Below are 23,919 nucleotides of genomic sequence, written 5' to 3'. Positions count from 1 at the left end.
GTCCACAACTTCAACTTGAGGTTCTCTGTTCTAACCCCTCACTCCCACGCCCGCTTACTAGGTCTCACGGTCTCACCCCCAACCTCAAACAAAACCTCAACATCGACTTCAACCATCAACATGCCTGTCGACTTCCATCTCGGCCCAACCGAGGCCGCCACCCGCGCTGCCGCCGCCGGATTTGCCCAGCATGTCCTCAAGCCTGCCCGCGCCGAGTACCTCAAGCATGCCCAGCATACGGAGAGATTCCAGGCCACTAAGCCGGCCTATGCCGCCGCTGTCCAAGGCGGCTTACTGAAGGGCCAAATCGCCCCTGCCCACGGCGGCACCGGTGGTAGTCTCATCGAGGCGGCCATAATGGTCGAAGAGTGCTATTCTGTCGAGCCGTCGGCGGCACTCACGATATTCGTATGTAGAGCCTTTCCATAACCAACCAAAAATGTAACAAACTAACCCTCTCCGTCTGTCAGGCCACCGGCCTAGGTCTAACCCCGCTCAACATCGCAGGCAAGCCGGAGCACGCCGAGTTCCTGGCACCCTTCCTCAGCGGCGAGGGCACACCGCTCGCCTCACTAGTCTTCAGCGAGCCCGGCGGCGTAGCCAACGCCTTGGAGAGGGGCGCACCGGGCTTCCAGACCACCGCCCGCCGCGAGGGCGACGAGTGGGTCATCAACGGCGAGAAGATGTGGGCGACCAACTGCGCGGGCTGGGACTTCCGGGGCTGCGACCTCGCCTGCGTCGTCTGCCGCGACGTGACCGACTCCCCCACTTCCACGGATACGGCTAGCGACCCCAAAGACCACGTCATGATCATCCTCGTCACGCGCGCCGACCTCGACCGCAACGGACCCGGCGCCTTCCAAGTCCTGCGGCACATCGCCACGCCGGGCCACACCTCGGTATCCGGCCCGCACGTCCGCTACACCGACGTGCGCGTGCCGGCCAAGAACGTGCTCTGCCCCCCCGGCCAGGGCGCGCAGGTAGCGTTCGGCGCCTTCGACGCGAGCGCCGTGCTGGTGGGCGCGATGGGGGTGGGGCTGATGCGCGCGGCCTTTGACGGTGCGTTGGCGTTTGCGAAGAGTGATGCCCGCGGCGGTGCGGTGCCGCTGCTGGAGCGCCAGGCCGTGGCGGACTTGTTGTCCGGGGTCAAGATGCAGGCCGAGGCGGCGCGGGCGCTGACGTGGAAGGCGGCGCATGCGATGGAGCATGGGCCCGGGGGGTATGAGGCGAGGAGGGAGTTGGCGCTGGCCGCGAAGGTGTTTTGTAGTGAGGCGGCGGTGAAGGCGTGTGTGGATGTGATTAATGCGGTTGGCGTGTAAGTTGTTTATTTATTATTGGTGACTTCGTCGAGCAGACATGCTAACGCGGACTCGACAGTACGGCGTATGATGTCGAACAGCCCTTCGCGGAGCTCTTGAACAACGCGATGGTGTTGCCTATTTTTGACGGCGGCAATGTTGGGATTCGGAGGCGCCACTTGCAGCAGTTGATGCTGTCCCCAACGTACGACGCGTGGGCGGCGACGTATGGCCCGTCGGAGAAGGCATAGGTCGAGGTCTTTACAGGGGACGCTGAGACTACAGGAATCCTACCTACAATGTTGATCTTATCTACGAGGTGGAACACCACCAATAGGAAGAATTGTTAACCGCTCTGGGTTCAAGTTCCTTTTCTCTCCTTAATCGTTCCGTCCGCGCTGAATCTAATTACCATCACCGCCTTCATCAAGACCTGTTTTCCCCCTGTATTCTTTTCGTACCTTTTATTCTATTATTGGATTTATTCGTTCTCAAGAAAAAGCGCCCTTCCTGATAAGGCATAGCACTGAATCAGAGCTGCATCAGAACTGCATAGAAAAATTGCGGTGTGAGTAAGGCTGTGAGCTAGGCTTACTTTCCCTTCCTTGCTCTCAAAGCCCTTCTGTGCTTTGGCATAATTCTCTACGGATTCCTCAATCCTGACCTTCAAGTCCTCAGCCAAGGTCGCCTCAATCTCTACCTAGGTATTGGGCTTGTCAAAATGCCGGGTGACCTTTTGTTCGAATTCTTGAACAGTGGAACCTCGTTGAGTTTGATCCGCCCCTGAACGTCTCGGTCTCGAGCAGGAGGGACGGTGACATCAAAGAGCAGCTTCAGCACAAAGTCAACATCAGGATCTCGGCAACAGATAATTAATGAACAGGATATCATGAAGTTTGTTCGTCACCAGATCTCAATATCCGTCTCTCTCTACAATGCTCCCACATGCTGTGCTGTACCTCGTCTTGTCTTTGACGAAACGGACTGTAGCAGCTCAGGTGCTCGCCTGACTGATACGATCGCAATACCCCCTCACAAACTGCTCGTCAATCAACGGCACAGGGTACGCGTCTCCCCCTAACACGTGCTCTCCAACCATGAATGCACTCTTCATTATCCCGCCCGCCGTCTCAGCCGTAAAGCCATCCAAGACGGCCGTAATGCGGGCTAGCGGGCTTGTCGGATGCTCAGCGGCATAGTCCAACGCCCGTTGCTTCCAGATAGCGAAATCTATGATTTCCTTGGGCTCCCCACCGCTCACGGCCCCGATCAGCTTAAAAAGGTCGGTCGAGGTCGGCGCCCGCGGGTTCAAGAAATCCCAGTCGCGGCCGAGCCGATCGAGATCGCCCGTCATGACGGCGACGATGGTCTTGGCCAGGTAGTCGACGGGCAGCACGGCCGACAGGTCGGCATCCAACGCCGGGAACGCGCCCATCTCGAGGCCCCCGACCACCAGGTTGTGCAGGAAGTCGCCGCGGTGGTGCCGGAAGTGGCCGGTCGCGGCCGACGCCGTGACGTACGGCAGGCGGTACACCGACGCCCGGGCACCGCGCCACCGCGCCGCCGCCACCAGCCGCTCGGCGGCGTACTTGGACGTCGCGTAGCCGTACTCGACATCGTCCTCGCCAACGTCCAGGCCCATGTGCTTGGGCAGCGTGGAGACGGTGGACACGAGGTGGACAGCCTTGACGCGTCGTCGCCGACCGCCGCGTGCGGCGGCCAGGCGGAGGACCTCGTGCGCGCTGACGATGTTGGGGCCGACGTACTCGTCCAGGGGCCGCATCCAGTCGACGAGCCCGCCGGCGTGGCAGATCGAGTCCACCCGGTCCCCCAGCTCGGAGAAGGCCGCGTCGGACAGGCCGAATAGGGGTTGGGCCATGTCGCCGACGATCGGTCGGACCAAGGACGCGAAGCGGTCCTCCCAGAGACTGTACTCCTGCAGCGTGCTGACAACCCGTTGCCGGGCCCCGTCTGTGTCGTCCGCGCGCACGAGGCAGTGAGTGGTGATGCCTTGCTTGAGCAGCTCGTGCAGGATGGAGGCACCGACGAAGCCGGTGGCGCCGGTGAGGAATACAGACTCTGGACGTCTAGTATCGACATGATCCGAACGCTCGAACGTGAAACTAGCATCGAGACACCCTGTGCGGACCGCCGCCATGTTTAGCAACCCCCCAGCAGACGCAACTGCAGCCGTCGACGCATCCATATCCTGCAGCTGAGCGAGCAAGGACCGGCTGAGCACCCTCAAGTTTGGATGGAGAAGAGCGATGTTGGCTGGGAGCGCCAGGCCAGTCAACGTCGCCAGATGGTTCCGGATCTGCACCGCGGTCAACGAGTCGATGCCGACATCCTTCAGCGGACGGTCGACCTCCGCATCGAGCGGGTGGCTGAACCCCAACGCCTTGGCGACGACTTGCCGGACCATGTCCAGCAAGATGCCGGGGCGCCGTGGGGGTTCCGTCTCGCGCAACACATCGCGCAGATGCTTCTTCTGCTGGGAGGGGCCGCTGGGAGTCTTCGTCATGGTGACCCCGTCCCGTTGTAAGAGCGAGCGCAGCAATGGCGGTACTATGCCGCCGCGCTGTTCCTCGTAGAAGGCCCCGAGCCGTGCCGTGTCGAGCACAGCGGCCACGGTTAGGGCGCGCTTGCTGACAGCAGCCTGTGCGAGCAGATCCAACCCGTCGCTGGGTGCCAGTGGGTCCAGGCCGAAGCTCACGAGGTGGGCGTTGGTGGCCGGGCCGAGCCGGGACGCCATACCGTCGCCTGCCCAGGTGCCATACGCTACCGAAGTGGCTGGCAAGCCCTGGGCGCGGCGCAGGTGCGCGAGCGCGTCGAGGTAGGTGTTGGCCGCGGCGTAGTTGGCAAGGCCCGGCATGCCCATGACGCCGGAGAGGGAGGAGAACATGACAAAGAGGTCTAGGTCCATCCCGCGAGTGGCTTGGTGCAGGAGCCATGCCCCGTACGCCTTGGGGGCGATGGTCGTCTCGCACCGCGCCTGTGTCATGGTGAAGAGGATGCCCGAGTCGACCACCCCGGCGGCGTGCACGACGCCTCGCAGCGGCCGGTCTTTGTTAAAGGTTGCCACAATGGAATCGATACTGGCCGGATCGGCAATGTCGCCGGCCATGACGGTGACTCTGACGCCCAGCTCTGAAAGTTCGGCTACCAGCGCATCCGCACCTGGGGCTTCCACTCCCTGACGTGAGGTAAGTACCAAGTCGCGGATGCCGTGTTCGCTCGCCAACCACCGGGCCACGCACGCTCCAAGGCTACCGAGGCCCCCTGTTATTAACACAGCTCCGTCCGGTCGTATCAATCGGTCCTTGACGCCCGGCAATGGCGCTGTTACCGCATCGACGCGCTGCATCCGTGGAACAAGCACCAGACTCCGGCGCACGGCGCATTCCGGTTCAGTGTTCAACAGCAACGCCGACGAGAAAGAGGCGTCGGTGGTTTCCTGCCCCAGGTCGACCAGCCGCAAGCTCAGTTCGGGATGCTCGCTCCTGGCGGTTCTCATCAAACCCCAGAGCAACGACCCTGCCCCTGGTCTCATGGCCCGATCATCACACTCGATGCCGACACCGACAGCGTGGCGAGTGACCCATATAAGCGGAGGCGTAAACCGAGTCTGAGCTGCCGTCTGCAGCTGTGCCAGCGCCTTAGCGATCAGATCTCGCGTCTGCGATATCACGCCGGTATCCGTGTCCCAAAGGCAGACTACGCCGTCCAGCTTCGCAGCCTGCCCGAGGTCATCGATATGGACCAGTCGGAATCCGGCTCCTGACAGGGCGGTTTTGGCACTCGTTGTCCACGTCGAGTTTCCGGCTGCAACCAACAGGGCCCAGGTCCCGCTGGGTTGTTGATGAGTGCCGTCCGTCTGGGTTGGCTGCCACGCGATGCCGAACTGGAAACGATCATTACCGTGGCCGTTGGGGACACGGTGGGCGGTATGGCTCAGACCAGTGCTGGTACCATTCAAGCCGGGAGCCCTTCCCGCATGTGGCTGCTCGTAAGTGCGCTGGAAGGCATAGGTGGGCAGTTGTACACGTCGACACCGAAACGGCTTGAAGTAGGCTTGCCAGTCGAGGGACAAGTGACGCATATGTAAGTGGGAGAGACTCCGTTGGAGAGCCGCGGTGCCGTCCTTGCGGCGTAGGAGAGACGGCAACCAGGAAACAGGGATGTTATTATTGTTGTTGTCGCTATGATGGTCTGCGAGACACTCTGCACCCATGCCACAGAGCACCGGATGCGGCCCTATCTCCAGGAAGACGTTGACCCCCTGACGGGCCAGCGTCTGGATCCCGTCAGCAAAACGAACCGGCTCCCGAGCCTGCCTCAACCAGTATTGCGCCTGTTCGAGCTGGCCCGGCTTTGCCAGCCTGCCGTCCAGGCTGTGGATAACCCGTATCTTGGGCGCGTGGAACTTCACCGTCTCGGCTACGGCCAGAAAGTCGGCCAGCATGGGGTCGATGTACCGCGAGTGGAACGCATGTCCGACCATCAGCAGCTTAGTCTTGTAGCCCCGGGAAGCGAAATGGCCCGCAATGCTTTCCAAGCCATCCGTAGTACCGGATATGACCGTCTTCATGGGCGTGTTGTATGCAGCAATATCGACCTCTGGAGTACGGCCTAGCGCCTTGACTGCTTTGGCGACCTCAGCGGCGCTTGCTCCGAGCGATACCATGCCGTAGTCGCCGGACTGGGCTTGCATCAAGCGACCGCGCGCCGCCACCAGCCGACACGCGTCGGGCAGGTCGAGGATGCCCGCTACGTGAACAGCCACAAGCTCGCCCAGGCTGTGGCCGAGGACGAAGTCCGGGTTTACCCCCCAGCTCTGCCACAGCCGCCATAACGCCACCTCCAAAGTAAAGAGCGCGGGCTGGGCAAAGTCGGTGCGGTCGAGCAACGCGGCTTCTGTGCTTTCGGGGTTCGCCCACATGACATCGAGGAGCGGCAGTTCCAACCCGGCGCCGTCAAACTCGGCCGCGATCTCGCGGACCGCTTCCCCAAAGACGGGGTGCACCTCGCTCAGGTCCTTTCCCATGCCTGGCCACTGGCTACCTTGGCCAGTAAAGAGCATGGCCAGCCTGTTGTCGGGTGCCTCGGCGACATCGCTGGTAATACTGGCAGGACTGGCAGGCAATGCCGAGCCCAGCTTCTGCACCAACTCGGCCTTGTCCCGGGCCATCAATACCAACCGCCTGCGGAGATGGTTACGAGTGGTTGCGAGTGAGTAGGCCACGTCACCGAGGCCATCATCCGGTGAGTCCAAGAGGTGTTGGCAAAGCTTCTGGGCCTGCATGCGTAGGGCCGCGCTGGTGTCGCCCGAGATGAGAAACGGCAGCATGACCGGGAGCGGCCTCACTGCTGTGTCCCCGTTACCCACGAGACGGGCCACCCTCGGCGGCTCCTCGACGATAACGTGAGCGTTCGTACCGCCGATTCCAAACGAACTAATGCCCGCCCGGCGCACCCGGCTTCCCTTCCTCCGACTCGACCGCCACGGTCGTTTGTTCAGCACCGGCGTCATGTTGGCGCCCTGCCAGTCCACGGCCGGAGTAGGCTTAGCGACGTGTAATGTCTCGGGCAGCATGCCGTGCCGCATGGATAGCACCACCTTGAGCAGACCCACGAGACCGGCCGCGGCTTGCGTGTGGCCGATATTCGACTTGGCCGAGCCGATCAAGAGAGGCTCCATGTCCTTGTCACCAACTCTGCCAGGCCCAAACACCTCCGCCAGCGCCGTGGCTTCGATCGGATCGCCCAGCCTCGTGCCGGTGCCGTGCGCTTCGACGTAGTCAATATCCTCCGGCCGCAGCTGGGCCGCGGTCAGCGCCTTGCGGATGAGCTGCTTCTGGGCCGGGCCGCTGGGCGTCGTCAGGCTGGCGCCGCGGCCGTCGTGGTTGACGGCCGTGCCACGGATCACGGCATGCACGTAGTCGCCGTCGCGCCGCGCGTCCGCGAGCCGCTTGAGCACGACGGCCGCGGTGCCCTCGGACCACCCGGTGCCCTGCGCGTCGGCCGAGAAGGACCGGCACCGGCCGTCGGCCGACATCCCCCGCAACCGCGAGAACTCGACGTGCAGCCCCGGGTTCAGCAGCAGGCTCACCCCCGCGGACACGGCCATGTCGCACTCCCCCTGCCGCAGCGCGCTGCAGGCCAGGTGCGTCGTGACCAGCGAGGACGAGCAGGCCGTGTCGATGGTCATGGTGGGGCCTTGAAGCCCGAGCTGGTGCGAGATGCGGCCGGACATGGAGCCGCCCGCCGAGCCGGTGACGGTGTATCCGTCGAGGTCTGCGAGGTCCCTGACGGCGGTGGCGTTGAGGGCCTGGTGTGCGAGGATGTTGCTGGTGCCGACGAACACGCCGGTCTGGCTCCCGCGCAGTTGCTCCATGGTGTAGCCGGCCCGCTCGAACCCTTCCCAGCAGGTCTCGAGCATCAGATACTGGGCAGGGTCCAGCCTGCGTGCCTCTCGCGGTGAAATGCCGAAGAAGGATATGTCAAAGGAGTTGATCAAGGAGGAGGGTTGAAGGAATCCGCCACGGTGACAGCTCGCGTCCATGTCGCCGATGGTGTTGCTGCGACTCCAACGATCGTCGGGTACATCGCCGACCGCATCACCACCGCGCTCGAGCAGCTGCCAGAAGTCCTCGGGTGTTGCGATACCACCCGGCAGCCGACAAGCCATGGACACAATCGCAATGTCTTGGTCAGCGACATAGTCATCCACACGAGCTTGCTTGCTGGCTTGAGGGTTGTTCGGGCTATTATTAGGCGTGCCCGGCGAGCTGCCCCCGAGATATGCCGCCAACGTCTCGATTGTGTAGTGTTCGAACAGTTTGGGGACAGGAACCGGGCGGCCAAGCTGTTTCTCTAGCTCTTTGTGCACTCGAATGGCCCGCGCCGAATCACCCCCTATCTGGAAGAAATTATCCCGGACGCGGATGCGGCTGTGGCCGAGAACTCGGGACCAGATTGCCAGTATCTGACCCTCCAACTCCGTGGCAGCTATTACAGCGGCGGCGGTACAGGGAGTCTCAACGGGAGCCACCGGGTCTGGGAGGGCTTTGCGGCCTATCTTGCCATTAATCGTGACCGGGAGAGCCTCGATCTCGACGACAAACGCCGGCACCATGTAGTCGGGCAGCCGCTCGGCCAGCCAAGGACGCAGCACCTGGTCAAGCGTCGCCTCTGTCTTAGCCGCCGAAGCAGTAGTAGCCTTTGGCACGCAATAGGCAACCAGCTGGTCATCACGACAAACGACAACCGCCGCAGAGATATCCTCGCGTGCCGTAATGGCCGCTTCGATGTCCCCGACCTCGATCCGGTAGCCGCGGATCTTGACCTGGCCGTCCATGCGGCCCAAGACACTTAACTTCCCGGGCGCCACAAACCGCGCGAGATCTCCGGTTCGGTACATGACCCCTCCATCAAACGGATTCTCCACGAACCGGGCGCGACTGAGTTCGGCGTTACCCCGATACCCGCGCGCCACGCCCGCCCCGCCGACGCACAGCTCCCCTTCGCTCCCCAACGGCACGGGCGCGAGCGTCTCCGGGTCGAGCACGTACAGGTGCCCATTGGCGACGGGGCTCCCGATGAGCACCCCCGTCTCACCCCCCGGCTGCACCCGCCAGATGCTCGCGTACACGGTCACCTCGGTCGGGCCGTACAAGTTCCACACACCGCCGCCGCGGCCGCACGCCAGCAGCAGGCGGTCGGCGAGCGCGCGGGGCAAGCCCTCGCCGCCGCACAGGATCTTGCTCAGGCGCGGCGGCGGCTGCACGCCGCCGCCGCCGGGCCAGCCCGAGTCCAGCAGCATCTGCCAGAGCGTCGGGGTGCCCTGCATGACGGTGACGGCGTGGCGGTCCATGAGGCGCACGAGGGCGGCCGGGTCGCGCACCTCGCGGCGCCGCGCGAGCACGGTGGTGGCGCCGCAGAGCAGCGGCAGGAAGAGCTCCGGCACCGCCATGTCGAAGGACACGGTCGTGACGGCGAGCAGGCGGTCCGCGGGGCCGCAGCCCGGTTCTCCGGACGCCATCGACTGCAGCAGGTTGATCACGCTGCCGTGCGTCACCTCGACGCCCTTGGGCCGGCCGGTTGAGCCGGACGTGTACATGACGTAGGCGAGGTCGGTGCTACTGTGGACTGCCGCGTCCGAGTTGCTGTTGCTGGTGCCGTTGCTGGTGCTGTTGCTGGTGCCGTTGCTGGTGCTGTTGCTGGTGCCGTTGCTGGTGCCGTTGCTGTTGCCGCCAAAAGAGTCCGGGTCTACCGCGGTGGTGCGCAACACCTCCTCGATCGTCAAAGAGGACACACCCCCTCCTGGAGTGAAGGCGTCTAGCATCTTGGTACTGGTAACGAGTAGCTTGGGGCTGGCGTCGTCGAGCATCTGATCGATGCGTTGACTGGGCAAGTCTGTGTCGATGGGCACGTAGGCGGCCCCTGTCTTCCAGACCGCGAGCAGTGCCGCGACAAGGTCGACGGAGCGGTCCAGGGCCACGCCCACGAGGTCGCCCTTTCCGATTCCTCGCCGTACGAAGGCTCTGGCAAAGTGGTTGGTGAGCGAGCTGAGTTGTCCATAGGTGAGTGCCGTGTGGCCGCAGATCAGGGCGGTCTTGTCCCTGTACTCCTCCGCGGTACGCTCGAGAAGTGAGTGTATATTCTGTGATGCATGTCTTGTGGAATCATCGGTGCCGCTGGCCCGGAACCCGGGAACGATCGCCGGGTTTCGGTTGTCTCCGGCTTGGGTAGGTTGCATCTTGTTCCCGTATCGATCCGTAGCAAGTGCCGAGAGCAAAGGGGTTATGGAGTGCCGGGTTGGCGAACCAAGTCCACTACGTTCAGTGGCCAGCCTTTGAAAAAAGGGGAAATATCCGGAACTGTGAGGTGCAATGGACTTGGGATCGCTCGTCACTTCAAGAAAAGTAAAACACTGGTAATACTGTAGGTACCCATCCACATCCTCATGGCATCTATGTAGTCAGACTCAGAAAGGCCTGGAGTTGGGCTTGACTTCCGGGTTTGCCCGAGCACTGGGTTTCTTGAGCTTTGTTGTCTTCATTTGTCAGCCCAAAACGCACAATTATACAAAGTACAGGGTACTAATGGTACATGTATGTACAACTCGGTTAACCTTGACTCAACTGATCCCTTCAGTCATGGTGGGCAGTGACACGGAGGAACCGGGACGCGTACGAAGCATCCCCCACGAGTCCCCGGACATGCCGGGGTCTGCATGTCTGGTGGCTGGGTGGGTGATGAGGACATAATCCTGGAGGATGGCGCTGTGACCTTTTAAGGGACGGGATTTACCTGGTAGACAGAGTCCGAGTCCATACGCGAGGTTGGGGGCCAGAACACCTAGTCCGAGATCTACGCCCGGTGTGAGACAGGGGATAGAAGCTGAGGTGCTCCGATGTCAACCATCAGGCAACAGAGCGATTTGTAGCCGAGCTCTTCAAACACATTGCGCTAACTTTTTCGACGACGTGCAGAGTCCAGCACTTGTCTTGCCTTGAAAATCACCACCCACGATGACTATTGTCGCAGTCGCTGGCGGCTCCGGCGATCTGGGCCGTCTCATTACAGACGCCTTGTCGAAGACCGGCAAGCACGAGATTTACATCACATCAAGAAAGGTAGGCAACATATCCACCTTCACTGTATTGTAAAGCTGTTGACACCCGGATGTAGAATGTGAACACCACGTCCCGGATATCGCCGTTGACAGGCAGTCCCTACTTGCCTCTTATCCAGACCGACTACTCGTCTGAGGATGCGCTAGTCGAGCAGCTCACCAAGAGGAACGTCCGGGTCGTCATCTGCACCTTCATCATGGACTGTGATTCCGCGTCCGACGCCCAGCTCTGCCTGATCCGAGCCGCCGATCGATGCCCCTGCGTCGAGCGCTTTATCCCCTCGGAATTCAACGTCGAGTACGACGTCGACGACGGCATCCTCCCCTACCCGGAGAAGCGATTCCATGTGGCGGCTCGACGCGCGCTGGAGAAGACGACCTCGCTCGAGTACGCATACATCTACCCGGGCATGTTCATGGACTACTTCGGCCTGCCGCGCGTCCCAAGCAGCCTGCGCCCGCTGTGCTTCTTTGTCGATCCGGAAAACGGGCTGGCCGTGCTTCCCGGTGACGGAGAGGCGAGGATGAGCATGACGTTTACGACAGATGCGGCGCGATATATAGCGCTGGCGCTCGAGCTGGACAAGTGGCCGCGTGTCATGACCACGGCGTCGAGCACCGTCTCGTTGAACGAGCTCGTCGCCCTCTTTGAGAAGAGTCTCGGTCGTAAACTCCAGGTGCGGTACCAGCCAGTGGAGAAACTGCTTAGGCACGAGGCGTTCGACCTCCCCACGAACGTGGACATCGCGGGTCGCTTCCCTGACCGGTTTCCGGGGGGGTTGGAACAGCTGCGGGGGCTTATCGCTGATCTCGAAGCCGGCGTGGCGGTTGGGGCATTTGACTTTGGCAACCTGAGGGGGGATCTTAACCTGGTTGAAGCGTTTCAGGAAACGTCCCCCGCGCCAAAGCTGATCGAAGACTTGGTAGAGGAGGCCTGGAAGGATTCGAGGGAGTCGAGGGAGTGAGCAGGAAGGTGGGGGCCGCGCGTCTTGTGATGGACTTGCGCTTCAAGTAGAAAACTAGGTTACCTTCGCGACCCTGGACCCTGGTACTACCGCCCATGTATTGGTGTTACCCTCAGATGGTTAGGGTATGAAGATGGTCCGAGTGCGTAGTCCGAGTGCTCGCTTACATACCTAGCTTACATGTGATCTCCCTGCGTGACGGATCTTGTCCCAGTCCGGTCACCCCGCCGCTTGGATACAGGAACTTGCCCGGTGCCGATATAAGTACCAATGACATTCACCTCTACTTCTAGCGAGGCCGTGCCGGACCCCGTGGTCAAACGGTATTGCCAAACACGTCCACAATGGCGCCCACAAACAAAGCACAACCCCACCCGTCATGGGTCCAAACCGGCCCGAACACCTACTCGCAGCCGTACGGCTTCCAAGAGGTGCTCTACAACGCCATCTCGGTACCGCCCGGATCCCCGGCCCTCTTTCTGGTAGGCTCGTCTGTCACCTTCAGCCACACAGCCTCCTCTCCCCACGGCGAACTCTCCTCCCACGCCCTAGCCCCTCTGCTCCGCAACGCCTGGCTACAGGTGCGCAAGCAATACCCAGCGCTGGCGACCCAGAACCCTCGGGATGGCAAGAGATACACGTCCCCGTCATCCCCAGAGGACCTCGAAGCCTGGCTCGCCACCACGTTCATCGTGATCCCCGGCAAAAAGACATGGCGTGACCTATGGAAGACCCTGGTCAAGACGGCGCACATGACCCTGTACTACCTGCCGGAGGCACGACAACTCTTCCTCCAAGGCGAGCACCACACCCTCGACGGCCGGGGGTTGATGAACTTCTGGGACCGCTTCTTCCGCGCGCTCGCCTCGCCCGTCAGCACGCACGAGCTGCTGCAGCGGACGGACGGGTCCGAGGTAGCCCGGCTCCCGCCACGCTCCGACGACCTCCTCGGCACGACCGAGCGCCGGCCCGGCCGCGGCGAGCAGCGCGCCCTCGAGATCCTCGCCCCGCTCGCCGCCATGACCGAGCCCATCTCGATGCCGGTCCGCACCCCGCTCCCGGCCCCCTCCCCGCACAACTCGGCCCTCACCCTGCAAGCCCCCGGCCGCACCACCGCCGCGATCCGCGCCGCGTGCAAGGCCCAACGCCTCAGCGTCACCGCCGCCTGGCACGCCGCCGCGGTGCTCGCGACGCAGGCGATCCAGGCGAAACGCTCCACCGTCCGGGGCACGCAGTTCGCGTGCTTCGGCAACTTCGACCTGCGCCGCTACTTCCCCGCCTCACAGTCACAGTCACAGTCACAGTCGGGCCGCGAGGACTCGGACGACGACGCGCCGACCGCGCTGAGCAACCACCACGGGGTGCTGCCCTACGTGGTCGACGCGTCGCCCGGCCGGGCGTTCGGCCAGATGGTGCGCGAGCTGGGCGCCTTCTACGCGCAGGACCTGCCGCGGGCGGACCCGGAGGTGTGGAGCGCGCTGGGGCCGATGATACGGCTGATGGTGCCCGACTTCGCGGTCGCGGGGCCGCAGACAAGGGAGACGACGCCCGCGCTGTCGAGCCTCGGGGTCGTGGACCAGTTCGTCAAGGAGAGGTATGGCGAGTGGGGGGTCGAGGAGGTGTGGTTTGGGGATACGGTTACCGGCCCGTGGCTGGAGCATTTCATGTGGGCGTGGCGCGGGCGGTTGGTGCTGAATTCGTGCTATAATCCGGCGTTTTACTCGCCTGAGGAGGTGGGGGAGTTTAACGCGACAGTGCTGGAGGTGTTGTTGGACGGGTTGGGCGTGGCGGAGCGCGGTAACTTGTAAGCTTTGAAGTGGTAAGGAGGTGCGGTGCGGTGCGAGTATAATAGGTACTCGTTATGCGTTTTATTCTTGTTTCTGTGGCTTCTGAAGAAAATACATAATAGCAAACCCGGCACTTATCCCTTGAAAAGTCGGCACCTTAACAATACGCCTCATCCACCTCCCCGTAGTCACGCTTCCACACGCCGGGGCTGTCCTTTAGGAACTGGGATCGGAACCCGATCATACGCTGGCCCCGTGGACTGAGCGTCTTCGCAATCTCCTTGGAGACGATAAATGGATACGCCTCTTCCGGCGTGAGATAGGAGCACTGGAACACCAGAGTGATAGCCCTCCTCGTAACGTCCTTGGTGCGGTTGGCGCCGCCGCCGTGCACGACCTTGCCGGTGATGAAACAGGCGTCGCCCACCTCCATCTCGGCGGGAATAGTGTCTTCGGGCGTTCCGTTTTGCTGGAGGTCATCCCACCTGTGGCTTCCGGGGATCACTCTGGTCGCGCCGTTCTCGTCGGTGAACTCGGTCAAGGCCACGACGAAGTTGACGCTCGCCTGGGGCGCGTCGGGGCCGCAGTGCGTAAAGATCGGGAACTGCCACTGGTCCCGGTGCAGCGGCTGCGCCTTGCTCCCCGGGCCGATGTCGATGACCTGCGCCGAGTTCATCCAGTACCCGCCCGCATCTTTGAGATAAATCTCCTCACACAGTTGGTGGATCAGGTCGTTCTCGAGGATCTCGTGCCGAAACGTCTCACTGAGCGCGACCACGCCGTTCAGCCGCTTTGTCTTGTCGCCGTGGAAGTCCTTGAGCCATTCCTCGGACTGCTTGGAGCCCAAACCGATGTTGTCCATGGCAGGTTGGACCTCATGGTTGAGCCGGCGAACCTGGTCTTTTGTGAAGAGACCCTTAATGATAACGGCCCCATCCTCGCGCAGGGCTCGAAAGACGGCGTCGCGGCCCTCGGAGGGCTTGACTTGCTGGAGCTTGGGCGTGGTGGACATTTTACCATGAAGATGAAGCGAAAGCAGCTGACGTGAATTGGAACCGTTCGTGCCAGCTGAAATTCATCTGTTATCCGCCTACACAGCCTGTGCGATCTGCGGAAGAGATGCATGACTGGGAAACGAGATGACATGACGCGCAATCCTTCCACGCATGCGCCTCCAGGCCGCAGGGGACCGGTTGCTGGATACCTAGGTACGCTCGGACTCTGCAGTGCGAAGGATTCTATAGTGCAATTATCTTCTCCCAGTCGAGATCCGCTAGCGCGTCCTGTGACTCCTGTCTGACGTCGAAGGGGACAAACACGAGACCGGAGTCACCGGACCAGTCCATCCTCTCGGGCACGGCTTGCGTGAAGTAGACAGTGCGGAACTCTGTATTGTCACAGGCTCCAATGCTAAAGGTTTACGGGAACCGCTTTTGGTTGCCGCTCCTGGAGAGGGCGAGAACCGGTGAGGACGGTAGATCAGGCTGCGTATCCAGAAAGGGATGCCGACGTGGACTAGAATGATGAGCTATACTTCGTGTCGCCGTCCGGGCCGTCCACCAGCCAACTTTGACGACGCCCACACAACTTTCTGCCAAGGTCGGACCGCCACCACCACTACCTCGGCTTACTCGCTAGGGGGAAGCAGACCGAGACGGAGTCCGATATGTAGCACTACCTGAGTCCTCGATTACAATGCCCAGCGGCTGAACGAGAAAGAAGACTAGCGCTGTCGGATTCCCCCGGTCGCATGGCTAAAGAGAAGAACAACAGATACCAGTCTGTCTCGCCCTTTACTGTGTGTGTATCGTGATGTGTGTACGTGTCTGTTTGTCTGGTGTGTGTCTGTGTATATGTCTGTATAATATCACCTAGGTACGGGACCACTGCCTTCCATCTCCTCCTCTGAGACTCGGAACGCATAAGTGTAAACCGCCGTAGGTTCGGCTTCCCCCTAGCCTGCTGAGATATTGCGGCGCTTGTATATATGCCAGGTGTTTCCTAAAATCAGGGTCAATAAATAAGTTCGCACTTTCTTTTCGGAGTTTGTGTGGGGAATTATATGAGAAGGGCTGTATGTCAACTTGAAGCCAATGCGGCCACCGACCACATGTGGCAAAATGGGAAATACCCTCCTCCCTAGGAGTTAAACGGAAAACTGTACCCTCTTATATTTCTCTTTCGTTTTCTAAAAAATGCTAGTGGTGTATTATCGCCGAGTGTCAGGCCCGAGTTTAGGCGAATTTAGGTGCCAAGATGGGAGTGAACTTACTTTTTGACTATGACTATACTATACGGGTACTATTAACACCGGCAGGGACATATAGCCCGCCAGAGATGTACTTATAGGAGCGGCCTGGACTGCGGAAACTTGAGGCAACACTCCCGCCAAAAGAAGAGCAGTTCAACACGGCATATGTTGTCTAGAAGTGGAAAAGCGTACATTGCCCCATCGTGGTCCTGGGGCTCAACATCGGGCGCCGTTCGCTATTTCTTGAGTATCAGTTCAAGTTCGAACCCTTGGCCGAGGTCCTCGCCTTGTCCTACGTGCAAACGTCGTCAGATCCCACTGGTGCTGTCAAAGGAGGCTCCCTGAAGATTACCGGTCAGTTCTAGGCTATCGTGTTGGAAATCAAACCTCGCCCAACGGCTCCTTGCGATTCGAGCTCCAACGCTTATGCATTCATCTATGAGCCCGGGGAAGACGAGGTTCGGCCTTTCCCGGACAGAGCGATGGAGATCGGAGTATACTCTCAGGGGTATCAGTGTCTTGTTCTAGGCGCCAACATCGATACCTAGGTTCAATGGAGCGAAAAGGCTCTAGTTTTTAGTCGTCAAGGAGAAAGAGATTAGGTGGTCGGATGGGCTGCGGGTTGACAAATGAACGGGGATTGGGTTTATAAATTGGACCGACAGCTGGCTGCTATATTCGGACTTCGAAACTGTAGAAGGCTAAGCGAGCGGGTTGAGAAACAGATTCTTGCCAGCAATCAAGGAGCCCTTTGTCCCATAAGCTGGTACCTCATGGTGCCAGGTAAACGAGGGTTCCAATGGATCAAGTGGAGTAGAAACATTTGTTATAAGTTGTAGATGCCTGAGAAACACGAAGGAGAGAGATTTGGGTGTGCCTGGGGGGCTGGGCACCCAGGGGGTTTGGGGTAGTGAGAATCCAGGTTCTGGGAAGCCGTGAGGGCCTAGACAAATCCAGTTTCGACCGGACAAGTTTTGCTGAAACCAGCACCACGATTCTTGCCCTTGATTGCGCACTTCGGGCTTCCCCTGAGCACCCGACAGGTTTGGAAACTTGCAAACTACAGAAAGGCCCAAGACGCGGTAACACTAGGAGCCTACCTCGAGAAACCTTGACACTGCTTTGTACGCAATCAGGTGACGTCCCGCCGTTCAAAGGTACCTATGGTTGTAAATCCCCCTTTGGTAAGCCATCACATCGTGAAGGCAAGGGATCAAAGCTCCGTGTTCGAGTGGAGGCCGCACATCGCCAGCAGGCCCACGGCCTCGGGATACGAGTCCACAAACGGGCGCCAGAACTCCCAATATAAAACAACTGGCACATTCTCCACCGTCAGCTTCCACCTCGCCCTCTCGCCATGCACCTCCGCATCGCGCGCGAGTCGCCTCAGAATCCACAGCACCAACTCGGCGATACGTCTCTCCTGCTGCCCACCCGTACGATCTGGTTGTTGGCGCACACAAAAGTACCACGCCCTGGCAAACTCATCCAGCAGCGTCGGCACCGCCATCACCCTGGCCTTGGTACGCAGCATCACCCCCACCCACCCGATGTACGGCTCCGGCATGCGCAACGGCCGCGCCGTCTCCAGCCGGCGCCACCTCGCGGCGCCCACCGTGCGCAGCCGGAACCCGACCACCTCGGCCGTGCCCTCGAGCGGCACCCCAATCACCTCGGCCGTGCGACTCCGTTCCTCCCCTTCCGTACCCCGACCCCCGTCGTCGCCATCGCCATCCACACCATCCTTCCCCTTTACCGCCTCACCATCATCTTCCTCCCAGCCAGGTTGACCCTCCTCCACCGCGGGCGGGTACACGGCCCACCCCACGGCGCACGCCCACGACAGGATGATGAGCTTGTCGTCCACCGGGCAGACGATGCCGACGTAGGGGGGCATGGCCAAGGGGTCGGCGGCTGGGTCGGCGGTTGAGTCGGGGCGGAAGCCCCATACGGCCAGGGCCGAGCGGCCGCAGACGGCGTAGTGGGTGTGGGCGAAGGCGGCGTTGAAGGTGTCGAGCAGGCGCTTGAGGGAGGCCGGGGTTAGCGGGGTGGTGGATAGGGGTGGCGGGTCGGGGCGGCGCGCGGCGGGGCGGCCGGGTTGGGCGCTGCTTTGGGTGGTGGTGGTGCTGGTGGTGTTGGACATGATGGGAGTGGGGTTTGGGGTGAGTTGGGGGGTTGGTTGGAGGTTGTTGAGGCAGGGAAGGGGAGGGAGTGGACGGCGCGTTTGGCGGTTGGGGCTTTGAGCGGCCTTTGTGTGCGTTCTTTTGAACGTGTTCTTTGCAACGGCCGGGTGATGGCTTGTTGGCAACCTTGGACAGGGCTGATCGGTTGGGGAGGTTCTCATGGCGTGTCGGGGTTTGGCCCGCGGTGTTCTGGCGGATGGCCCCTTCGAGGAGTTGGGGAATGTTGTTGCGACTTGGTAAGTGCGAGGTACAGATACGTCTGCTGCGTTTGGGATATCCAGGCCAATACCCTCATCCGGCTCATAGATTTGGGGTGTTTGTTTTGCGCTAGTCTGAGGAGACCTTGTTGCTCTGTCAGCGTTGGCAGGAGTAAATGGGATGATGCGCGTTGGAAATCTATCTGCCTCGCTACGTGGTACCTCTTTAGTTTTCGGGAGTCTACTAGCATCACTTCCTCTGAGCTGTTCCACTTGGCAGTGATTGCTGAGACCGTTACTAGGGGGGTTTGCAACTCGTGCGGCACTATAGGTTCTGCTGCTTGGGCATTGCGGCTCTTGTTCCGCGTGGGCTTTGCTGCCACAACCAAGAATACGCCAGCGAGAGGGACGTCGATCTCGGGAGTGTGTTGCGGTTGGGGAAACGCCGGGTGGCATTGCGATTATAAATTCTGAGAACGGCCGTTCTCCCTTGGGGTCTGGGGAAGATATAAAAGTTTGGGATTCGTCAAGACGCATGCGCGTTTCCGCTTTCAAGGGCGCACGGCGGGTCAGCCAGCTGAATGCATCAGCTGTCTTCCAGAGGAGTTTTTGCAACATGGTGAAGCAAGGGTGGCGAGATAGGGTGTGCTTTGAGAGCATGGGTTGTCTTTAAATGGAGGGCAACTATCGAGGTCGACTCCTTGTTGACATCTCGGCCCTCAAAAAAGGACCGAGGGTCAGAACAATACTCGAATGACAATCACCCCGAACCCCCCTCGGAGGCATGAGTCCGGAACAAAGGGGCATGCGACAAAGAACTTACCACAAAGTAGCCACCACCAATGTTAAGAGGCAGAGCACTAGGCACATGTTTTGCTGGGTCGCGGCAACGGACGAGGCGCTAGAATGCGCCAAACAAATGGCTACCCGTCTAGCTCCCTTGCCCTACCCGAACGCCTAGTCATACAACGCCTGGCCGAGGTCACCGCTCGCCCAAGGGTATGTCGATTTAGCCGTGATTTCAGAGCTCCTCTTCCTCTACTTCCATCTGGTCACCATTTCGCTGGCTACTCGGCCCACCCGGCGCGTCCTTCTTCGCCATCGTGGCCTCCTTGTCGATCATTTGCCTCGACACCGCAACAATGTTGTCTTCGATTAGCTGCTGCCCAACATCCTCCAAATGCTTCTTGGGGTCCAGTTTGCCAACGTAGCGTGTCTTGAGTTGGTCCTTAGTCAACTCTGTCTCCTCCTTGACCCTCTTCTCGTAGCCCTCGGCGAGGCTAACCAGCCGCTCGAGGCGGTCCTTCGTCCGCTGACCTTCGGTTCGGAAATCCTCCATCTGCAGGGCATCTGTCCATGGGTGCTTGTGCAGGTTCATCAACATGTTCTCCTCGAGGGCCGTCTTCCTGTAGTTGATGCCGATGGAGTAGTAGTGGCGGTTGAGGCCATGAATAAGCGCCTGGATAGAGGGTTTATTCAAGTGACCCAAGTTCGACGTGGTCTGACGGGGCTCTTGGCCCATCATGAGAGACTGTGGGTTGATCAGGCGGAACGCATCGATAACGACCTTGCCCTTGACCGACTGAATGGGGTCGACGACGACCGCAACCGCACGCGGGGTAAGCTGCTCGAAACTTTGTTGGGTATTGATGTCGACCGACGAGAGCCAGCAACCGAAACCGGGATGGGAATGGTACCAGCCAACGACGGACTCGGGTCTAGAGCATGTGTCAGTGGCTTGTTCCAAGGCAAGGTGTTCGCCTCCACAATACACACCTGCCGGTCTGCCGCAGCATATCCATCATCTTCATTTGGAAGACTGGGTCGACAGCCTCTACACTGACCCCGGTACCGCTTTGGGGCATGGCAAACACATCCACCACACGAACAGTAAAGTCGTCCACAAACTCGCCGAGCATCAGACCCATGACTTCCATGGGTACTCCGGCGCGACCGTGCCGGAGCATCTTGAGGAGGGCGAGGGATGAGATGTGGACTGTTTCGGAATTGTCGATGAGGTTGGTGTTATCCTAGGAAGGCGCTTGTCAGTAAATGCGGTACAAAAACAACAAACTCCTAGGAAATCGTACCGTCCCCGGGGCAGAGCCGCCTAAGCTCATGCCGCCGCCGAGCAGGTTTCTGAATCGCTCCATGTTTGCTCGGGCAACTGCAACGAGGAGGGGTAGAAGACGGGTGGAGGTGGTTGTCTGGTTGCAGAAAAGGCAAATCGGTAGGACAACGTCACCCAGTCGAGAGGTCGAATAGTAACCTAAAAATGGAGATGGCTAGGCGTCGTCGATGCGGGAGGTGGGTTGTGTTGTTGGGGGTGGGAGCGATTGCTGTTGGAACTGGAGCTCCTGCCCCAGGCTGGTGTTGACGAAAGCGCTGGCAGCCTGCAGCTCACGATTACCTAAGCTTGGTGTGTGCGCTCATCGGCAGTCTTGCCCCACAGAGCTCTCGCCCCCATCGATATCATGCCCGCCCACAAAAGCCCAGGAACCCAGCCTTGCATGTCTCCAAAAGCCGAAGTTTAACCGCTGCCAATCAGCTCTCCCAGTTTTGCTTGACGCACGAGCCTTTCATCCCATCATCCAATGGGCATTGCGATACCGATAAGCTCTCCCCATGCGACATCCACCAAGCGGCTCTTCGCCCTGGCGTGTCTGGGCAAGATGGGTGCTCCCCCTGCGAACCAGCAACTGTGATACCTCTGATTCAATCTCCTCAGACGACCATTGAATTCTACCTATCTCGCAGATCGTACAGCATTTGGCCTCCTGACCTAACTATCTTCTAGCGAGGGATCGGCCAGCGAATCTGACAAGCAAAGCGATCGTGACTACGAACAGAGGGAAGACTTGGTTATCGAGCAGCGAAGCAAGCGCCGATCATCCCGCGAAAAAGGTTGGCAACAACCTTTCACCTAGCATTGTTTTCGACCCGGCACCTATCAACTCTTCGATTGCGAATCTCGACCGCCTAGTTTCTGACGCCAGCAAGGCAACAGTTGTTAAAAACATGCCGAAAACCACTGATCCGTCGGGAGTCGAGCGCACCCGGCCGCTCTATGAAGTTGTCAATAACGACAAAAAGAGGGTTGCGTACTTCTACGACTCCGACATTGGTAACTATGCCTACGTCACCGGGCACCCGATGAAACCGCATCGGATTCGTCTTGCCCACAGCTTGGTGATGAACTACGATGTTTACAAATTCCTCGAGATTTACGTGAGTCGATCGTGGGGCGGGGTCAGGTTTTGGGACATCTGCTAATGGTATTTCTTGCCTGAAAACAGCGCGCGAAGCCAGCGGTCACGTCGGAGATGACGCAATTCCACACAGACGAATACATCGAGTTCCTTCAAAAAGTCACGCCCGACAACATGGACGGTTTCATGAGGGAGCAGGGCAAGTACAACGTTGGCGACGACTGTCCGGTGTTTGATGGTCTCTTCGAATTCTGCGGGATAAGCGCAGGTGGTAGCATGGAGGGCGCCGCTCGTCTCAACCGGGAGAAGTGCGACATTGCTATCAACTGGGCTGGAGGCCTGCACCACGCGAAGAAGAGCGAGGCTAGCGGTTTTTGCTACGTCAATGGTATGTGCTCACGAGAGCGAGGTCTTCATTGCGGGTCCGGTTTGACTGATGCACTTCTGCAGACATTGTGCTTGCCATTCTCGAGCTGCTCCGCTTCAAGAAGCGCGTCCTTTACATCGACATCGACGTCCATCACGGTGACGGTGTCGAGGAGGCTTTTTACACGACCGATCGTGTCATGACAGTCTCGTTCCATAAGTATGGCGAATACTTTCCTGGCACCGGTGAGCTTCGCGATATCGGCATTGGCAACGGCAAGCACTATGCTGTCAACTTCCCCCTACGCGATGGTATCGACGACACAACGTACGACACCATCTTTGAGCCCGTCATCGAGGCTGTCATGAAGTATTACCAGCCCGAGGCAGTCGTCCTCCAGTGTGGTGGCGACAGTCTCTCTGGTGATCGTCTCGGTTGCTTTAATTTGAGCATGCGTGGCCACGCAAACTGCGTCAATTACGTACGCAGCTTTGGTTTGCCCACTCTCGTCCTCGGCGGTGGTGGCTACACCATGCGGAACGTCGCCCGCACCTGGGCGTACGAGACTGGCCGCTTGGTTGGGGTGGAAATGGACGCGGTTTTGCCATACAACGAGTACTATACGGTAAGTCATCTCGGCATCCTTTGGCACCCGACAAGATGCTAATTGTTCCCAGTACTATGGGCCAGACTACGAGCTCGATGTGCGGTCTTCCAACATGGAGAATGCGAACAGCTACGAGTATCTGGAGAAGATCAAGATTGCCGTCATCGAGAACCTGAAGCGGACCGCTCATGCTCCCTCTGTTCAGATGCAGGACGTTCCTCGCCAGAGCATGGGCATGTCCGACGACCAGGATGCTGAGCTCGATGACCGTGACGAGGACGAGAACCAGGACGTCAGGTTAACGCAGCGGCAGTGGGAGAAGCGCGTCGAGCGCCAGGACGAGTACGAGGAATCCGATGATGAGGATGTGGCGCGTGCCAACGGCGTCTACAAGCCTAATGGTCGTTCTCGCCAAGAAACCAACTTCCGCCCTACGAACAAGGAAGATGACACTATGGAGGTTGACAGCCGTGCTGCTACGCCGCCCGAGCCTGTCGTGGAATCCGCTGCGGACAATGACGAGACGATGATCGAGGAGGCCTTGGCCGAGGTGTTGGCAGAGGTCGCTCAGACAGAAGCTCAGAACGCCGCTGCGGTCGAACAGCCCGCAGAGGCAGAAAAGACAAAGATTGACGGCGATGGCGATGTTGACATGACTGAGGCCGCCATCCCCGACGTCAAAGAACCTGAGGCCACAATCAAGAGGGAAGAGGTCGAGGGCATCTCGGCAACCGAGGCAGAGCCTACCAAGAGCCCGGTCCCCGAGACCAACAAGGTGGCCGACGACAGCGAGGCTTCCGCCCCGAAGGAGCGTGGCTCTGCCTCCCCCGAGGTCGCCATGCCGGATGCCAAGCCGGCCGCCGAGGCCCCTACCGCGGAGACCTCGGACAAGCCCGCCACTGACGAAAAGAAGGCGGGCGACGAAGAGGCGACGGCATAGTCTCCGATGCGCTCCGCAGTTGCGGCCGAGGTGTCCGGATGTTTTTGAAGGTGGTTTGCGACGGCGTTCAGGAAGGCAAGGGCCGAATAGGATTGGCGGTTTTGGGTCGAATTTTCGAATTGGTGTTTTTGTGTCTGAAGCACGGCAAGTTAGTAGTAATATACCACTATGGGATGGTTTTTACGTGTATATTCATGGCTTTTTTATTGTCATTGCCCCCCTTGTTTTATGTCTTTCCACTTGCCAGTGACGAGTGTCAGATCTTGATTTGCCCGTACCCGACGGCATTTGTACCTTCCAACTGCTCCTTTGCTGTCAATGCCACGAGGCGCTTAAGCAAAGGGGTTTCCCATGAAGCCACCGCCGAGTGATCATAGCCAAGGGCCAAACCGACGTTGTAGGAGACTCCTCAGCTGAGGGGTTCTGAAGCCCCAGCTTCAATAACGAGCGTCGGCGAACCATCTTGCCCGTACTT

At 59.8% G+C, this 23,919-nt stretch overlaps 7 protein-coding genes across 7 annotated transcripts; 3 read left to right on the top strand and 4 right to left on the bottom strand.

The window, feature by feature from the left end:
- Positions 1 to 120: 120 nt before the first annotated feature.
- On the top strand, positions 121 to 1,593 carry B0H64DRAFT_421712 (acyl-CoA dehydrogenase/oxidase; the record flags this gene model as incomplete). Its single annotated transcript, XM_062805537.1, has 3 exons — positions 121 to 408; positions 471 to 1,315; positions 1,378 to 1,593. 3 exons carry the CDS (start codon positions 121 to 123, stop codon positions 1,547 to 1,549), a joined length of 1,305 nt encoding a protein of 434 aa, XP_062664149.1. The 3' UTR covers positions 1,550 to 1,593.
- A 699-nt stretch (positions 1,594 to 2,292) lies between these two features.
- On the bottom strand, positions 2,293 to 10,059 carry B0H64DRAFT_448967 (polyketide synthase; the record flags this gene model as incomplete). The annotated part of the gene is made up of 2 exons (XM_062807068.1): positions 2,293 to 9,514; positions 9,590 to 10,059. 2 exons carry the CDS (start codon positions 10,057 to 10,059, stop codon positions 2,293 to 2,295), a joined length of 7,692 nt encoding a protein of 2,563 aa, XP_062664148.1.
- A 775-nt stretch (positions 10,060 to 10,834) lies between these two features.
- Positions 10,835 to 13,711, top strand: B0H64DRAFT_315727 (uncharacterized protein; the record flags this gene model as incomplete). Its single annotated transcript, XM_062800254.1, is given in 4 exon segments — positions 10,835 to 10,939; positions 11,058 to 11,890; positions 11,908 to 11,911; positions 12,317 to 13,711. 4 exon segments carry the CDS (start codon positions 10,835 to 10,837, stop codon positions 13,709 to 13,711), a joined length of 2,337 nt encoding a protein of 778 aa, XP_062664147.1.
- Positions 13,712 to 13,847: 136 nt separating this feature from the next.
- B0H64DRAFT_315296 (uncharacterized protein) lies at positions 13,848 to 14,702 on the bottom strand (the record flags this gene model as incomplete). Its single annotated transcript, XM_062800234.1, has 1 exon — positions 13,848 to 14,702. One exon carries the CDS (start codon positions 14,700 to 14,702, stop codon positions 13,848 to 13,850), a length of 855 nt encoding a protein of 284 aa, XP_062664146.1.
- A 2,143-nt stretch (positions 14,703 to 16,845) lies between these two features.
- Positions 16,846 to 17,591, bottom strand: B0H64DRAFT_381361 (uncharacterized protein). Its single transcript, XM_062802800.1, has one exon. The coding sequence runs from the start codon at positions 17,506 to 17,508 to the stop codon at positions 17,155 to 17,157; it is 354 nt and encodes a 117-aa protein (XP_062664145.1). The 5' UTR covers positions 17,509 to 17,591; the 3' UTR covers positions 16,846 to 17,154.
- Positions 17,592 to 19,161: 1,570 nt separating this feature from the next.
- On the bottom strand, positions 19,162 to 20,750 carry B0H64DRAFT_19893 (JAB1/Mov34/MPN/PAD-1 ubiquitin protease-domain-containing protein). Its single transcript, XM_062799217.1, has 3 exons — positions 20,412 to 20,750; positions 20,098 to 20,351; positions 19,162 to 20,039 (listed from the first exon to the last, which is right to left on the bottom strand). Exons 1-3 carry the CDS (start codon positions 20,472 to 20,474, stop codon positions 19,343 to 19,345), a joined length of 1,014 nt encoding a protein of 337 aa, XP_062664144.1. The 5' UTR covers positions 20,475 to 20,750; the 3' UTR covers positions 19,162 to 19,342.
- A 479-nt stretch (positions 20,751 to 21,229) lies between these two features.
- Positions 21,230 to 23,649, top strand: B0H64DRAFT_19881 (uncharacterized protein). The gene is made up of 4 exons (XM_062799216.1): positions 21,230 to 21,549; positions 21,618 to 21,918; positions 21,981 to 22,522; positions 22,575 to 23,649. Exons 1-4 carry the CDS (start codon positions 21,340 to 21,342, stop codon positions 23,442 to 23,444), a joined length of 1,923 nt encoding a protein of 640 aa, XP_062664143.1. The 5' UTR covers positions 21,230 to 21,339; the 3' UTR covers positions 23,445 to 23,649.
- The last annotated feature ends 270 nt before the right edge of the window (positions 23,650 to 23,919 follow it).

Source organism: Chaetomium fimeti, assembly GCF_033439085.1.
Source record: "Chaetomium fimeti strain CBS 168.71 chromosome Unknown B0H64scaffold_1, whole genome shotgun sequence".
Classification (NCBI taxonomy): domain Eukaryota; kingdom Fungi; phylum Ascomycota; class Sordariomycetes; order Sordariales; family Chaetomiaceae; genus Chaetomium; species Chaetomium fimeti.
The sequence above is the reverse complement of the archived record's forward strand: the minus strand, read 5'-3'. Positions and strand labels throughout refer to the sequence as shown.